This window comes from Neofelis nebulosa, chromosome 8, assembly GCF_028018385.1.
Source record: "Neofelis nebulosa isolate mNeoNeb1 chromosome 8, mNeoNeb1.pri, whole genome shotgun sequence".
NCBI classification, from domain to species: domain Eukaryota; kingdom Metazoa; phylum Chordata; class Mammalia; order Carnivora; family Felidae; genus Neofelis; species Neofelis nebulosa.
This window is the reverse complement of record NC_080789.1, coordinates 60,677,730-60,692,428: the sequence shown is the minus strand read 5'-3', so window position 1 is coordinate 60,692,428 and position 14,699 is coordinate 60,677,730. Positions and strand designations below refer to the sequence as shown.

Genomic DNA, 14,699 nt, shown 5'->3' with positions numbered 1-14,699 from the left:
TATTACACTGATAACAGCAGATAAGGAAAGCATGGAAGAGCATGAAGAAGGGTAGTGAAGAGCTATGCCAAGGATTCTTATTGGCCACTCATCTACAATTTAATGTGGCTTTGGGACATAATTTTAGCAAAGAAGTAGCATAACTTGAGAAAACATATTTTTATCTTCTCTACAGAAAATAGATTGGATAAGGAAAGGAAGCAAAGATCATTTAGAAGCTTATTAGAGGCTACTATTTAGACCAAGTGGAAGGGAATGGTAGAGTGGATTCAGATCTTAGCAGTTGTAGCAGACACTATGTTTAATCACAAAACGTTTCCTACTGGACACACATCAAGACTAGACATCTGGACATTTTGCATTTTGGTATGTCTATATAACTGGGTTATTATCAATGGAAAATAAATGGAAATTATGAGAATTACCTCCAAGCCTAGCAATAAAAACCTCCCCTGTGATGATTTACCAGACTCTCTTCTTCTGTCTATTGTAGATACATGTTGAAGAGGCCAGAGCTTTAAAAGTTAATTTCTGAATGGTGGCATAGAATAGAGTAGGCACATCCCACCCTACAAACATAATCTCTGCCATCTGTGCTGCAAAGTTGACTTTAAATTTCCAGGAAATAACTTTTCATTGTGTTAAATCTGGCAAAAAAAAAAAAAAATGACCCAATTCATTGAAAGTAAGAACAGTGGCTAAACCTTGAGAGGGATAATGACAAGAAAAGAATAAAAGGGAGGATTCTGCAGTACTGGTAACATTCTACTTCTTTATCTGAGTACTGCTTATGTGAGTATGTTAAATCTGTGAAAAGTGACCAAGCTATATAGTATAATAATTGCGTATTCTGTACATACATTTTTACTTAATTGAAATACCTGTAAAAATCTACTATGTAATATCGCAATGATTTTAAAGTTTATCTGTTATAACAGGATTAGTTTAGGTACTTAGCAGTAGAAATAAAGGTAAAATGAATTGAAATAAAATTTTATGTAGAATCAACCAAATTTCCTGCAGATTGGGTGAAGACACTTAGATACCTGGTCCAAAGATTAGACTCTTATTGTCTGTCTTGAGACACTCATTTCCCCTCAGTCTAGAGCTCTATGATTTTGATCCTTCCAGGGTAATATCACACACTTAGTATTTCCTTTGTCAGTGATGACATGTCTTGCTTTCAAATCCTAAAACTAATTAAGTCTCTAAATTCAATCTGTCACTCAAGAAGATAGCCTTGAAAGGTTTAATTTAGGTAGGTATAAGCCCCTTATTGAATCAGGATTCAAATTTTCAGTAATCCCCTTAAAGTCTTTTCACAAATATGGATTGGGGAGCTTCACTTTTCTTGTGTAGAATGTATATTTGTCATGGATATGTAAGCTGTAAGTTCCAAAAACTCCTTATGGCTTACAACATATAGCTGTCTCAAAAAGAAGATTTTGTCTTGTCTTATAAACTTAAGTTTATGGATTATAGAATTTTCTCCACTTAATAAATAAGTCATGTATTTTTAATGTATTTGTACAATGGTCTCCCAGGGAATGTTTCCATCTTTTAAAAATTGTTTCATCAGCTAATCCTCTTGAGATCAATGGCAGAGTACACAAAAATGATTATAGTTCTTGCAATCTTAAAAACTACAAAAGAAGCAATAGTGCTTCTCATGGAGGCCAGACACATTTCAAAGTAAACACTGAGACTGAAACATTCCCTTTTTACCACTCCATTCTAAATTTTTTAAAGAGATGTATTTATTTTCTATGTAATGCAAAAAAATGTGCTCCAAATTTAATATAGAATAAATTGGAGATATGGCTCTTTAAAGAAAATAATGAGAAGAAATGAAATTAGATGAATTTCTTGTTATCATAAAAATCTTCGAGCTCATGTGTCTTGAGTGTGAGGTGCTGGGATTAATGTATTTTGGATGAGAATGTAAGATAAAAGTAGGTTAAAGCAATATAAAAAAATATGATGAATATACAACAAATTGCCTCTGTTCTGGGACTCAAATCAAAAGAAGACAATTGGGGATGAAATTGCTACTAACAACAATAAGGTTTGGAAAAAAAAGTATTTTGGTCATATTAACTGCACAAAGTGGACAAAAAAAGTTGATTTATTTGTAAGTCATTGAAATATATAGTATGATGTTAAAACTATTTTTTTTATCAACTCAGTCGAGTTGTCTTAACAAGAAACCTTTGAAACTTCATTTTGTAGGAATCAAGTTTTAAATAGATACCCTTCATAGGCTTCAACAGAATCTCAGAAATGAATCTTATTAAATGAATGTGTTGTTTTCCTCACATAATTATAATTATATATGCTTTTAGTATGCAAAGTCAATGTGAATATCATAAAATATGTCACTAGAAAAATGAATTAGTCTTGAATTTGAGAAACTTCATTTTGTTGAATTCAATAGAATTTAAATATTTCATGAACTCCCCAGTTTTCATATCCCAAAGGAGTCTCCTCTCTCTTACCTATAAATTACCTAAGTAGGTACAGAAGTCCCTAGGACTATAAAAATGTTCAGAAATAATGACTATTTTACTGCCATTCAGCAGGTATTTTATTTGGAATTAAAAGGAAAAAAATGATGTAAAGTAATTTACAATAGTTTTTGTTGGGGGGGGGTTGCAATTTTGTAATTTAAATTTAGCCTGGGAATATGCATGTATGATTCACTTCTATCTTTATAATTTGGTACCCTATAGAATTCATCCTCTGCTGATTGACATTTCCCTATGCTTTTGACTTAAATGGCCAGAATGCAGACATTTTTAGAAAAATGATACACTGAGGAGTGTGGGAAAAGAAAGAAAACAAGTAAGAAAGGAATAAAGTGAAAGAGGAAAAAAAGAAATCTTAGTGCATTATAATTATTTATAACCATTGGAAATGGAAATTTATAACCATTGGAAATATTTGTACATTCTCAACCTCTGAACTGGAATATATGAAGTGTAAAAAGCTTATTTTTTTAAGTTTATTTTGAGAAAGAGAAAGTACAGATCAGGGAAGGGCAGAGAGAGAGGGAGACACAGAGAGAATACCAAGCCCATGCAGGGCTTGTACCCACGAACCATGAGATCTTGACCTGAGCTGAAGTCAGATGCTTAACCGACTGAGCCACCCAGGAGCCCTGAAGTATAAAAAGTTTAAAATGCAATGTAACATATGACATGATATTCTTCTTAAGAAATATGGCCATGCTTTACAAAAATTTGGTGATAGACTTTCAATATAATAAACATGAGGATGTAGGCATGGTCTGGAAAAAGATGGAAAACAAGAAAAAATGAAAAGGTAACATAATTCTATGTAATTTTTTAAGTTTATTTGTTTATTTTGAGAGAGATAGAGACAGCACAAATGGAGGAGGGGCAGAGAGACAGAGGGAGAGAGAGAGAATCCCAAGCAGGCTCTACACCGTCAGTGCAGAGCCCAATGTGGGGGGACTCAAACCCACAAAGCAGTGAGATCATGACCTGAGCTCAAACCAAGAGTGGACACTTAACCGACTGAGAATAAGAGAAGAGAAGGGGGACATGAGTAAGAAAGAAGTGAAGAGTCTACCGCAACAACAGGGGAAGCCATGCAGAGCAAGGACGCTACAAGGAACTAGTAGGCAGAGGTAGATAAAATTTTTGTATGGCTTGTTTTCTAGAACCCTTTTCTGTTACTGCAAAAACTAAATAAGACATGCTACATAAATAATACAATCATCATGCATGAGGATACACTTCCTGTCTGCTTGGTTTCATATCACAGAAAGGAGAATAAACAGGGCTGGTGAGATGAAAGTAAATCCAAAGGAAAAAGGAGAAAGCAGACCTAAAGTGGTCATGAGGATTTCAATCTTGAAGAGTTTGCAAAAGTTTGGTGAAAGTACTGAGTCCCCACTGTATATGGGCCTCAGATGTTTAGGTCAAGTTTACATTTCTTAAAAGGCGAAGAGTCCTCAGCTGAAATCTGACTTACAGAATACTATCATAAGGAGTAATAAATAGAGAAAGGAGACACGATTAGCAAAGAAGAATGAGCCAGCTGATGGTGTAAAATAATGCAAATGTAAACTAAATAGATTGGGAAAAATTGCAACTACAGAAGATGCAAGTTAAAATATTATGACAGTTTTTCTGTTTCTTTCTTTGTTTCTATTTTAATATGACTTTGTAAATGCCATATATTATCCTTTTGGAATGCCTGAATTTATGACACTTGAGAAAAGAAACTCAGAGAGTTGCACTGAGTTAGTGAAATTCTGAGTACAAATTATATGAGCGAATTTTTAGAGGCTGTTACTGCTGACTAGCAGAATATCGAAGGAGTTTAGGTGTCAGTAGCAACATGTATATGGATGATCTCAAGATAATAGGTATCTCATACAGCCTTATCCCCTTTAATTCTCATTTTTTTTCTTATTCCTTACTTTATTATTATTTCATTGGTAGAAGTCAGCCATGAGAAACCACACCACGGTAACAACCTTCATTCTTCTTGGACTGACCGATAACCCACAATTACAAGTGGTTATTTTTCTTCTCCTTTTTTTCACCTACATGTTGAGTGTCACTGGGAATCTAACCATAATCACCCTCACCCTGTTGGACTCTCATCTAAAGATACCCATGTACTTCTTCCTCCGAAGCTTTTCATTTTTAGAAATCTTATTCACAACTGTCTGCATCCCCAAATTTCTTGTCAGCATGGCAACAGGTGACAAGACCATTTCTTACAACAGTTGTGCAACACAGCTGTTTTTTACTACTGTCTTGGGTGCAATCGAATTTTTTCTTCTGGTTGCCATGTCTTATGACCGCTATGTAGCCATCTGCAAACCCTTGCATTACACCACCATCATGAGTGACAGTCTGCAACTTGTTGGTCTTTGCTTCATGGTTGGCTGGTTTTATAGTAATTGTCCCACCACTCCTTGTGGGTCTCCAGCTAGACTTCTGTACAGCCAACACTGCAAATCATTCTGTGATTTTACTCCTATATTACAGCTCTCTTGCACAGACACAGCTGTAATAGAATTAATGGCATTTCTCTCAGCCATTTTGACACTCCTGGTTACACTGGTATTAGTGATTCTCTCCTATGCAAACATCATCAGGACTATTCTGAAGATACCTTCTTCTCAACAGAGGAAGAAAGCCTTTTCTACATGTTCTTCTCACATGGTGGTTGTGTCCATTTCTTACGGCAGCTGCAGCTTCATGTATGTGAAGCCTTCTACAAAGGAGAGAGTGTCTTTAAATAAAGGGATAGCCTTGCTCAGTACTTCTGTTGCCCCCGTGTTGAATCCCTTCATTTATACACTGAGAAACAAACAAGTGCAAGATGCTTTTAAGCACATGCTCAAAAAGATTGAGATTTTCTCAAGTAAGTGAACCATTTTAGTGATATTACTGACGTTATGAGTAAAATAAAGCAAGAAGGGTAGAGTGTTTCACAGAGCTCTTCAAAGTTTGTATTCAAAATAATACTGTTTTTCTTGACATAATTTTCATAGTGGCCTGCCTAACTTCCAAAGCCTAATTCTTTCCCTTATCTGTCCCTTATTTGGACCAAAATTATTTGCCTTTTTATTTGGTGCTTTTATCTATTTCCTTTTAAAATTCTCTCAGAGGAAGAACAAAGTTAGACTTTAATTTTTCCATGTTCCTTTCTGCTGTTCTGGAATTCAGAGATTCAATTTTACATATATTCTATATAGAGTTAATTCACTACCTAGATTTCTAAAACTTAGCTGAAAAGCACATATTTATAGAAACCCACAAATTATCACTGACTCAAAGGAAAATAAAAATGGGAATTGACCTGTAACTATTAAATAGATTGAATCACTAATCATATGTCCTTAAATAATGTGGATTTTGTTTGTTTGTTTGTTTCTGTAAATAGAGGTCATGGCAATCATTTCAAACAATTTATAAATTGCTTTTGCTTATTATTACTCTTTATCATATACTATCGGTAAAAAACAAAACACAAGCAAAAATACTTGAATTTCACAGTATATGTATATTTATTTGTTTATAAATTATACAATTACAGTATAGAATATTTAAACACTTTAATACAAAAATAGAAATTAAGCAAGGAAATTAGGCAAAAGAATTAATATATCTTATAATATAACTTTATTATATAAATTAATTTTAATATTAATGGTACAACTATTAGATTCAATTTGATAAAACACATATTATTATATTTGCAAATATCAGTTTAGTTATGTGATAAATTATCTGAAAGCTTATTTCAAGCCTATCTGATCTTGGTACTTATCTAGAAGGACCATCATAGTTCAAAATTGATGCCTGACAAATGCATACTGATCACATCGAAAGAAGTAAAAATCAAAATAAGATAAAAACAGAGAAGAAGGAAATCCATAAGAGACTCTTAAATACAGAGAATAAATGGAGGGTTGCTGGAGGGGTGCTGGGTGGGGGGGAAAGGGCTAAATGGGTGAGGGGCATCAAGGAAGGCACTTGTTGGGATGAGCACTGGCTGTTATATGCAAGTGATGAACCACTAAATTCTACTTCTGAAACCATTATTACATTATATGTTAACTAACTTGGATGTAAATAAATTTTTTTAAAAAAGAAAAAAAAGATTTAGATTAAAAAAAAGAAGTGAAAATCACAATAATTATTCTTTTGTCCTACTTGAATTTTTGACATTGAGTTACTACATTTCTGTCTTCTCTAATGTTAATCTGCTGCCTAAACTTTTCTTTTTATATGAATATTTTTTACAGTGCAGAGAAAGTCTTTATTTGGAATATTTTAATAGAGATTAAAATAATTCTAAGTTTTCCAGTGGGTGGATGAGCATTTTCATAATTAATGAGCTTATATACTCTTCAGTAACAATAACCATGGCAAAAATTTCAAGCAATCAATTTCTAAATTTCTTTAGCTTATTACACCTTTCTTTTGAAAACTGGTTACTTTTTCATTACTATTAAAATAACACATATTTTGGAACAAAATGGTAGGGAAATATCTTCATGAAAGCATACTATTAATGGGTATTTGTTGGGTATTGATGGGTATTTGAAAAGAGAAAATTGGAATATGTCTGTTTGTAAAATAAAATTGTGTATTTCTCTTACTGTGTATTTAAAAAATACTTTGCCTGAGAAGTTCTGATTCGCTGATAGAGTTTTGAAAAAGATATCTTAACATATCATTACAAGCTTCCTTCTTTCTCTTATCCCCACTCCCTCACCTCCTCCTCCTTACTCCTCTGATCCTTTGAACATAAAAAAACTATTCTTAGATGAAAGGCTATGCAAAAACAGCCTGTATTTGTCCTGCAGATTATGGTTCGCTTGCCCCAGGTCAAAATTATGGCAAAAGGCCAGAGATGGCCCTAAAGCCTTATTTCAAGGTGATGAAACCTACCTGTTATGCTCCATTAGTCCAAAAAATTCAATAACTCAGTATTTAGTGCCAAGATTGTTTTAATTTAAACCAATAAGTGGGCCATAACTTAAAATGCAGTTGCAATTGATGTTACCACCTAATTCAGCCTATGAATTTACTGTCACCCTCTGAAATTCGTCTGTGATAGGACAGCTAAACATTTGAATTAAATGGCTATATGGAATGGATCACCATTCCTGTATCATTTTTTAAAGTATTAGATAGTAACACCAAGTACTGCAGTTTGCCAGGGAAAGAAGCTTTAGATTTATTATTTTTTAATGAGGGGGAACTCCATGGTTTTCTACTTGGCCTTGAGTATATATATTTTAACAATATATTCAGGATGATTTTTCACATGCAGTAGAATCACTTCCCACACCCCTATTATCTTCCACTCTAATAAGTGTATACCCTGACATTCTATCATCGTTATAATTAAGATTAACTCAGAGATGAGGTCAAACAATACCTGAAAGTTCCAGGTTTTACCCTCTTCAGTGCACAGTTTTCCTGGCAAAGGAATATATATCCACTCAGGAAAACTAGAGGGAGAATTTAGATATTAATATCAATGCATGGCTCTTCCTCACAGATAACTTCCTTCATGGGTTCTGGCTCCGTGAACTCACTAAAGTCTTTAATTGGATAAGGATCTCTAACTCCTTATGATGCCTGGATCATCCCTTCTTTCACCTAACCTAGAGTTCTTTTAATTATATAGGTCATATAGGAATTTAGTGGATTGTCTATTTATTTTAGTCTTGGGGCAGCATGATGTTTTATTCAATTTACTACTAAAGCATATCATCCAATTTTGATAACCACTCTAACCCTACCAACTAGTAAGTGACCAAAACCATCTTGCTAAGGGCTATAATATGGTTTCTGCCCTTCCATGGTCCCATCATTTCCAGTGAAGTGAGGAAGCTCATTTTAATGAAATTATCTCCACTTTCATTTCAGACCAGCAGTTACAATACTTTTCAATGCTGCTCATACCCCCTTGTACCTTGTACAAAGAATTTTCCTCTAGATCTTCACCAGTTACATAGTTAAGGGACACGTAGGCAGATTGCACATGATAAAACTATTCCATATTGTTGTCATTCTACAACTTTGGATTTTTCTTATATTTCAACTTTAGTCAGGATAAATCATTCACAAATCCAAGTTGTTATCTAATTGAACAAAAGATTATAGTCATTATCAGAAGCTTGAACTCTTCCACTAAATCCACAATCACTACTCAGACCTCACTCTTACCCATTATGTGCTGGTAAACTAGCTTTCTGAAAGTAAAAGCCTAATAAATAGGAAAAAAATCCACAATTAAAAATATATCAATAAATTAACCTTGGTATATAATTATTTTTACTTTATCTCTGATATATCACCCTTAGAATCCATTCTCCATTCTCCACATTTATTTTCTCAGACTTTTGATGATGTAAATTGATAAGTTATTGCTTTGGTCTTAATATGCACCTCAAAATTCATATGTTGAAACCCAAATCCTGAAAGATAATAGTATGAGGAGAAAGGGCCTTTGGGAGGTGTGTAGGTCATGAATAAGATTAGTGCTGCTGTAGAAAGAATCCCAGAGAACTCTGTACCCCTCTTTCCACCATGTGAGGCTACAATGAGAAAACAGCAACCTGGAAGAGAGCCCTTATCTGACCACACTGTTCTCAGACCTCCATGTTCCAGAACTGTGTGAAATACATTTCATTGTATACAAGACACACAGTCTTCTGATATTTTATTATAGTAGGCCAAATGGACTAAAACAATTACTATAATACTTTTTGATACATAAGTCTTCTCCTTTGAGAAGAATGTTAACCTCTCTAATATGCTAGGTATGACTTTTTTAACACAGAGATGATGAATTTTGGTAGATATAGATCAAAAGGACACCTGGATTCACTCTAAAATTACCTATCACCTCTCTGGTCATTAGGATTTTATTTTATTTATTTTTTCTGCTCATTTGTTTTTTATTTTCTAATAATTAAAAAAGTGTTTTTAGAAGTTTAGCATAAAAGTGAATGAAATTAAAACTGTATAGTTTGATGATTATTCTAAAAAGACTCAGATAATAGCTGAACAAAGCTTAAAAAATAAAGATAAGTAACCAAAGATCAAGGTATAAGGCATTACTAACACACTGTAGGAAACAAGTATTCTAATACCTATAGATTATTTCTGACTGCACAGGAATGTTATGAATATGGAATAAGCAGTATGAGTTGGGCCTCTTCTGCCTCACATGATGTCTGTGGAATCTCTACAAGCTGTTGTATCTTGCATGATTTTGGTCATTTTCATTGCTTTATGACATTGCATTAAGTGACTATCCCAAATGTGAACTGGCATATGAATTAAGTGTACGAATTTCATGAAGAGTATTGTTATGGACATTTTTTGTATATTGTATATTTTTTATTTAGATATCGTTTCTCCTTGGGTTAGTTTTGGTAATTTGTGTTTTTCAAGAATTTGTCCTTTTTCATTTAAATATTCAGATATATTGGCATTTAGATAGCATTTTCATTCTCAAATCCCAGTGTTCATTGCTTGGACCTGGTCTAGTCTTCATCTTCACTCATTCATTCTCCTATGGTAATAATCCCCAAATTCCTTCTGTAGCCTGGAACTCCTCTTTGCATAAAAGAACTACCTGCTTATTCTAAATCTCTATTTGGACGTCTAAGAATCTCAGACTTAACAAGCTCTGAATTTAAACTCTATTTCCCCCCAATTTTTTTTTCTTTCTCAGACGTCATCTCAGCAAACAGCAACTTTCTTTCAGTTGTTCAGGTTAAAACCTTGAGATCATCTTTTTTCTTTCTTTTTTTCTTGTTTCCCCTCATACTTCTTAGCAATCTCTTGGCAATATCCGTTGACTCTTTTCAGAAAACAGCCTCTACTTCTTCTTCCATTGCATCCACTCTGGCCCAAGTCAAAGCCCCTTTTTTGCTGTGATGCTTGTGATAGCCCTTTGGTAACTCTTCCTCCTTCTCCACCTCCTCTTCCTCTCTCTTCCCTCTTCCGTTCTTTTTCTTCTTCACCTTCTCCTGTTTTTCCTCTTCTCTTCCCTACTTTCTGTACCTTCTCCTCCACCTCTTTTCATTTCCCCCCATCTCTCACATCATGTATTTCAGCCTTCTACCTAAAACCCTTCAAAAACTCTCATCTTAATCATTTTAAGAGAAAAAAGCCTTAAAGTGGTCTACATTTCAGCTATATGATTTCCAGGGTTTTTTTTTTTTGTTTTTATTACATTAGCCTCATCTTTTCTAATTGTTCTTTCTTACTATTCTGCAAAAGACAGAACACGTACCTGTCTTAGAATAGTTTTCACTTGATTTTCCTTTGCTCAAAATATTTTTTTCTTGATCCACATGAATTAAATATTCCTCCATGAACTTCTGTATTGTATTTAAATCATAATCCCACATCAGACACACCATAGTTCCTTCTCTGATTTACTTTTCTTATTATGTACATGGCATATTTTATTTTATTTTATTTTATTATATTTTATTTTCAATATATGAAGTTTATTGTCAAATTGGTTTCCATACAACACCCAGTGCTCATCCCAAAAGGTGCCCTCCTCAATACCCATCACCCACCCTCCCCTCCCTCCCACCCCCCATCAACCCTCAGTTCTCAGTTTTTAAGAGTCTCTTATGCTTTGGCTCTCTTCCACTCTCTTTTTTCTTTTTTCCTTCCCCTCCCCCATGGGTTTCTGTTAAGTTTCTCAGGATCCACATAAGAGTGAAACCATATGGTATCTGTCTTTCTCTATATGGCTTATTTCACTTAGCATCACACTCTCCACTTCCATCCATGTTACTACAAAGGCCCACATTTCATTCTTTCTCATTGCCACGTAGTACTCCATTGTGTATATAAACCACAATTTCTTTATCCATTCATCAGTTGATGGACATTTAGGCTCTTTCCATAATTTGGCTATTGTTGAGAGTGCTGCTATAAACATTGGGGTACAAGTGCCCCTATGCATCAGTACTCCTGTATCCCTTGGGTAAATTCCTAGCAGTGCTATTGCTGGGTCATAGGGTAGGTCTATTTTTAATTTTCTGAGGAACCTCCACACTGTTTTCCAGAGTGGCTGCACCAATGTGCATTCCCACCAACAGTGCAAGAGGGTTCCCGTTTCTCCACATCCTCTTCAGCATCTATAGTCTCCTGATTTGTTCATTTTGGCCACTCTGACTGGCATGAGGTGATATCTGAGTGTGGTTTTGATTTGTATTTCCCTGATGAAGAGCGATGTTGAGCATCTTTTCATGTGCCTGTTGGCCATCTGGATGTCTTCTTTACAGAAGTGTCTATTCATGATTTCTGCCCATTGCTTCACTGGATTATTTGTTTTTTGGGTGTGGAGTTTGGTGAGCTCTTTATAGATTTTGGATACTAGCCCTTTGTCTGATATGTCATTTGCAAATATCTTTTCCCATTCCATTGGTTACCTTTTAGTTTTGTTGATTGTTTCCTTTGCTGTGCAGAAGCTTTTTATCTTCATAAGGTCCCAGTAGTTCATTTTTGCTTTTAATTCCCTTGCCTTTGGGGATGTGTCGAGTAAGAGATTGCTACGGCTGAGGTCAGACAGGTCTTTTCCTGCTTTCTCCTCTAGGGTTTTGATGGTTTCCTGTCTCACGTTCGGGTCCTTTATCCATTTTGAGTTTATTTTTGTGAATGGTGTGAGAAAGTGGTCTAGTTTCATTCTTCTGCATGTTGCTGTCCAGTTCTCCCAGCACCATTTGTTAAAGAGACTGTGTTTTTTCCATTGGATAGTCTTTCCTGCTTTGTCAAAAATTAGTTGGCCATACATTTGTGGGTCTAGTTCTGGGGTTTCTATGCTATACCATTGGTCTATGTGTCTGTTTTTGTGCCAATACCATGCTGCTGTCTTGATGATTACAGCTTTGTAGTAGAGGCTAAAGTCTGGGATTGTGATTCCTCCCACTGTGGTCTTCTTCTTCAAAATTACTTTGGCTATTCGGGGCCTTTTGTGGTTCCATATGAATTTTAGGATTGCTTGTTCTACTTTCAAGAAGAATGCTGGTGCAATTTTGATTCGGATTGCATTGAATGTGTAGATAGCATTTGGTAGTATTGACATTTTGACAATATTTATTCTTCCAATCCATGAGCAGGGAATGTCTTTCCATTTCTTTATGTCTTCTTCAATTACCTTCATAAGCTTTCTATATTTTTCAGCATACAGATCTTGTACATCTTTGATTAGATTTATTCCTAGGTATTTTATGCTTCTTGGTGCAATTGTGAATGGGATCAGTTTCTTTATTTGCCTTTCTGTTGCTTCCTTATTAGTGTATAAGAATGCAACTGATTTCTGGAAATTGATTTTGTATCCTGCAACTTTGCTAAATTCATGTATCAGTTCTAGCAGACTTCTAGTAGAGTCTGTCAGATTTTCCATGTATAATATCATGTCATCTGCAAAAAGTGAAAGCTTGACTTCATCTTTGCCAATTTTCATGCCTTTGATTTCCTTTTGTTTTCTGATTGCTGATGCTAGAACTTCCAACACTATGTTAAACAACAGCGGTGAGAGTGGGCATCCCTGTCATGTTCCTCATCTCAGGGAAAAAGCTCTCAGTTTTTCCCCATTTAGGATGATGTTAGCTGTGGGCTTTTCATAAATGGCTTTTATGATGTTTAGTATGTTCCTTCTATCCCGACTTTCTCAAGGGTTTTTATTAAGAAAGGGTGCTGGATTTTGTCAAAGGCCTTTTCTGCATCGATTGACAGGATCATATGGTTCTTTTCTTTTATTAATGTGATGTATCACATTGATTGACTTGTGAATGCTGAATGAGCCCAGCAGTCCAGGAATGAATCCCACTTGATCATGGTGAATAATTCTTTTTATATGCTGTTGAATTCGATTTGCTAGTATCTTATTGAGAATTTTTGCATCCATATTCATCAGAGATATTGGCCTGTAGTTCTCTTTTTTTACTGGGTGTCTGTCTGGTTTAGGAATCAAAGTAACACTGGCTTCATAGAATGAGTCTCGAAGTTTTCCCTCCCTTTCTATTTTTTGGAATAGCTTAAGAAGGATAGGTATTATTTCTGCTTTAAACGTCTGGTAGAACTCCCCTGGGAAGCCATCTGGTCCTGGACTCTTATTTGTTGGGAGATTTTTAATGACTGATTCAACTTCTTTGCTGGTTATGGGTCTGTTCAAGTTTTCTATTTCCTCCTGATTGAGTTTTGGAAGTGTGTGGGTGTTTAGGAATTTGTCCAGTTCTTCTAGGTTGTCCAGTTTGTTGGCATATAATTTTTCATAGTATTCCCTGATAATTGCTTGTATCTCTGAGGGATTGGTTGTAATAATTCCATTTTCATTCATGATTTTATCTATTTGGGTCATCTCCCTTTTCTTTTTGAGAAGCCTGGCTAGAGGTTTATCAATTTTTTTTTATTTTTTCAAAAAACCAACTCTTGGTTTCTTTGATCTGCTCTACATTTTTTTTAGATTCTATATTGTTTATTTCTGCTCTGATCTTTATTATTTCTCTTCTTCTGCTCGGTTTAGGCTGTCTTTGCTGTTCTGCTTCTATTTCCTTTAAGTGTGCTGTTAGATTTTTGTATTTGGGATTTTTCTTGTTTCTGGAGATAGGCCTGGATTGCAATGTATTTTCCTCTCAGAACTGCCTTCGCTGCGTCCCAAAGCATTTGGATTGTTGTATTTTCATTTTTGTTTGTTTCCATATATTTTTTAATTTCTTCTCTAATTGCCTGGTTGACCCACTCATTCGTGAGTAGGGTGTTCTTTAACCTCCATGCTTTTGGAGGTTTTCCAGACTTTTTCCTGTGGTTGATTTCAAGCTTCATAGCATTGTGGTCTGAAAGTATGCATGGTATAATTTCAAATTCTTGTATACTTATGAAGGGCTGTTTTGTGACCCAGTATGTGATCTATCTTGGAGAATGTTCCATGTGCACTCGAGAAGAAAGTATATTCTGTTGCTTTGGGATGCAGAGTTCTAAATATATCTGTCAAGTCCATCTGATCCAATGTATCATTCAGGGCCCTTGTTTCTTTGTCTGGTCATTAGGATTTTAAACAAAGCAGTATCGATGTTGTATATAAGACATAATAGGGGAAGAAGAGGATAGCTTTTGCTGGCAGTGAATTGTAATGTGATTTTTATTTAGGAAAAAATAGAAATA

At 34.9% G+C, this 14,699-nt stretch overlaps 2 protein-coding genes across 4 annotated transcripts in view; both read left to right on the top strand.

Annotated features, from left to right (window-relative positions):
* LOC131519428 (olfactory receptor 6C1-like) overlaps positions 1–14,699 on the top strand; it is a 170,107-nt gene that overhangs the window by 45,993 nt on the left and 109,415 nt on the right. The window lies entirely within an intron of this gene.
* On the top strand, positions 4,371–5,411 carry LOC131519444 (olfactory receptor 6C74-like). Its single transcript, XM_058742480.1, is given in 3 exon segments — positions 4,371–4,885; positions 4,887–4,996; positions 4,999–5,411. Coding segments are annotated over 3 exon segments (930 nt in total). The 5' UTR covers positions 4,371–4,478.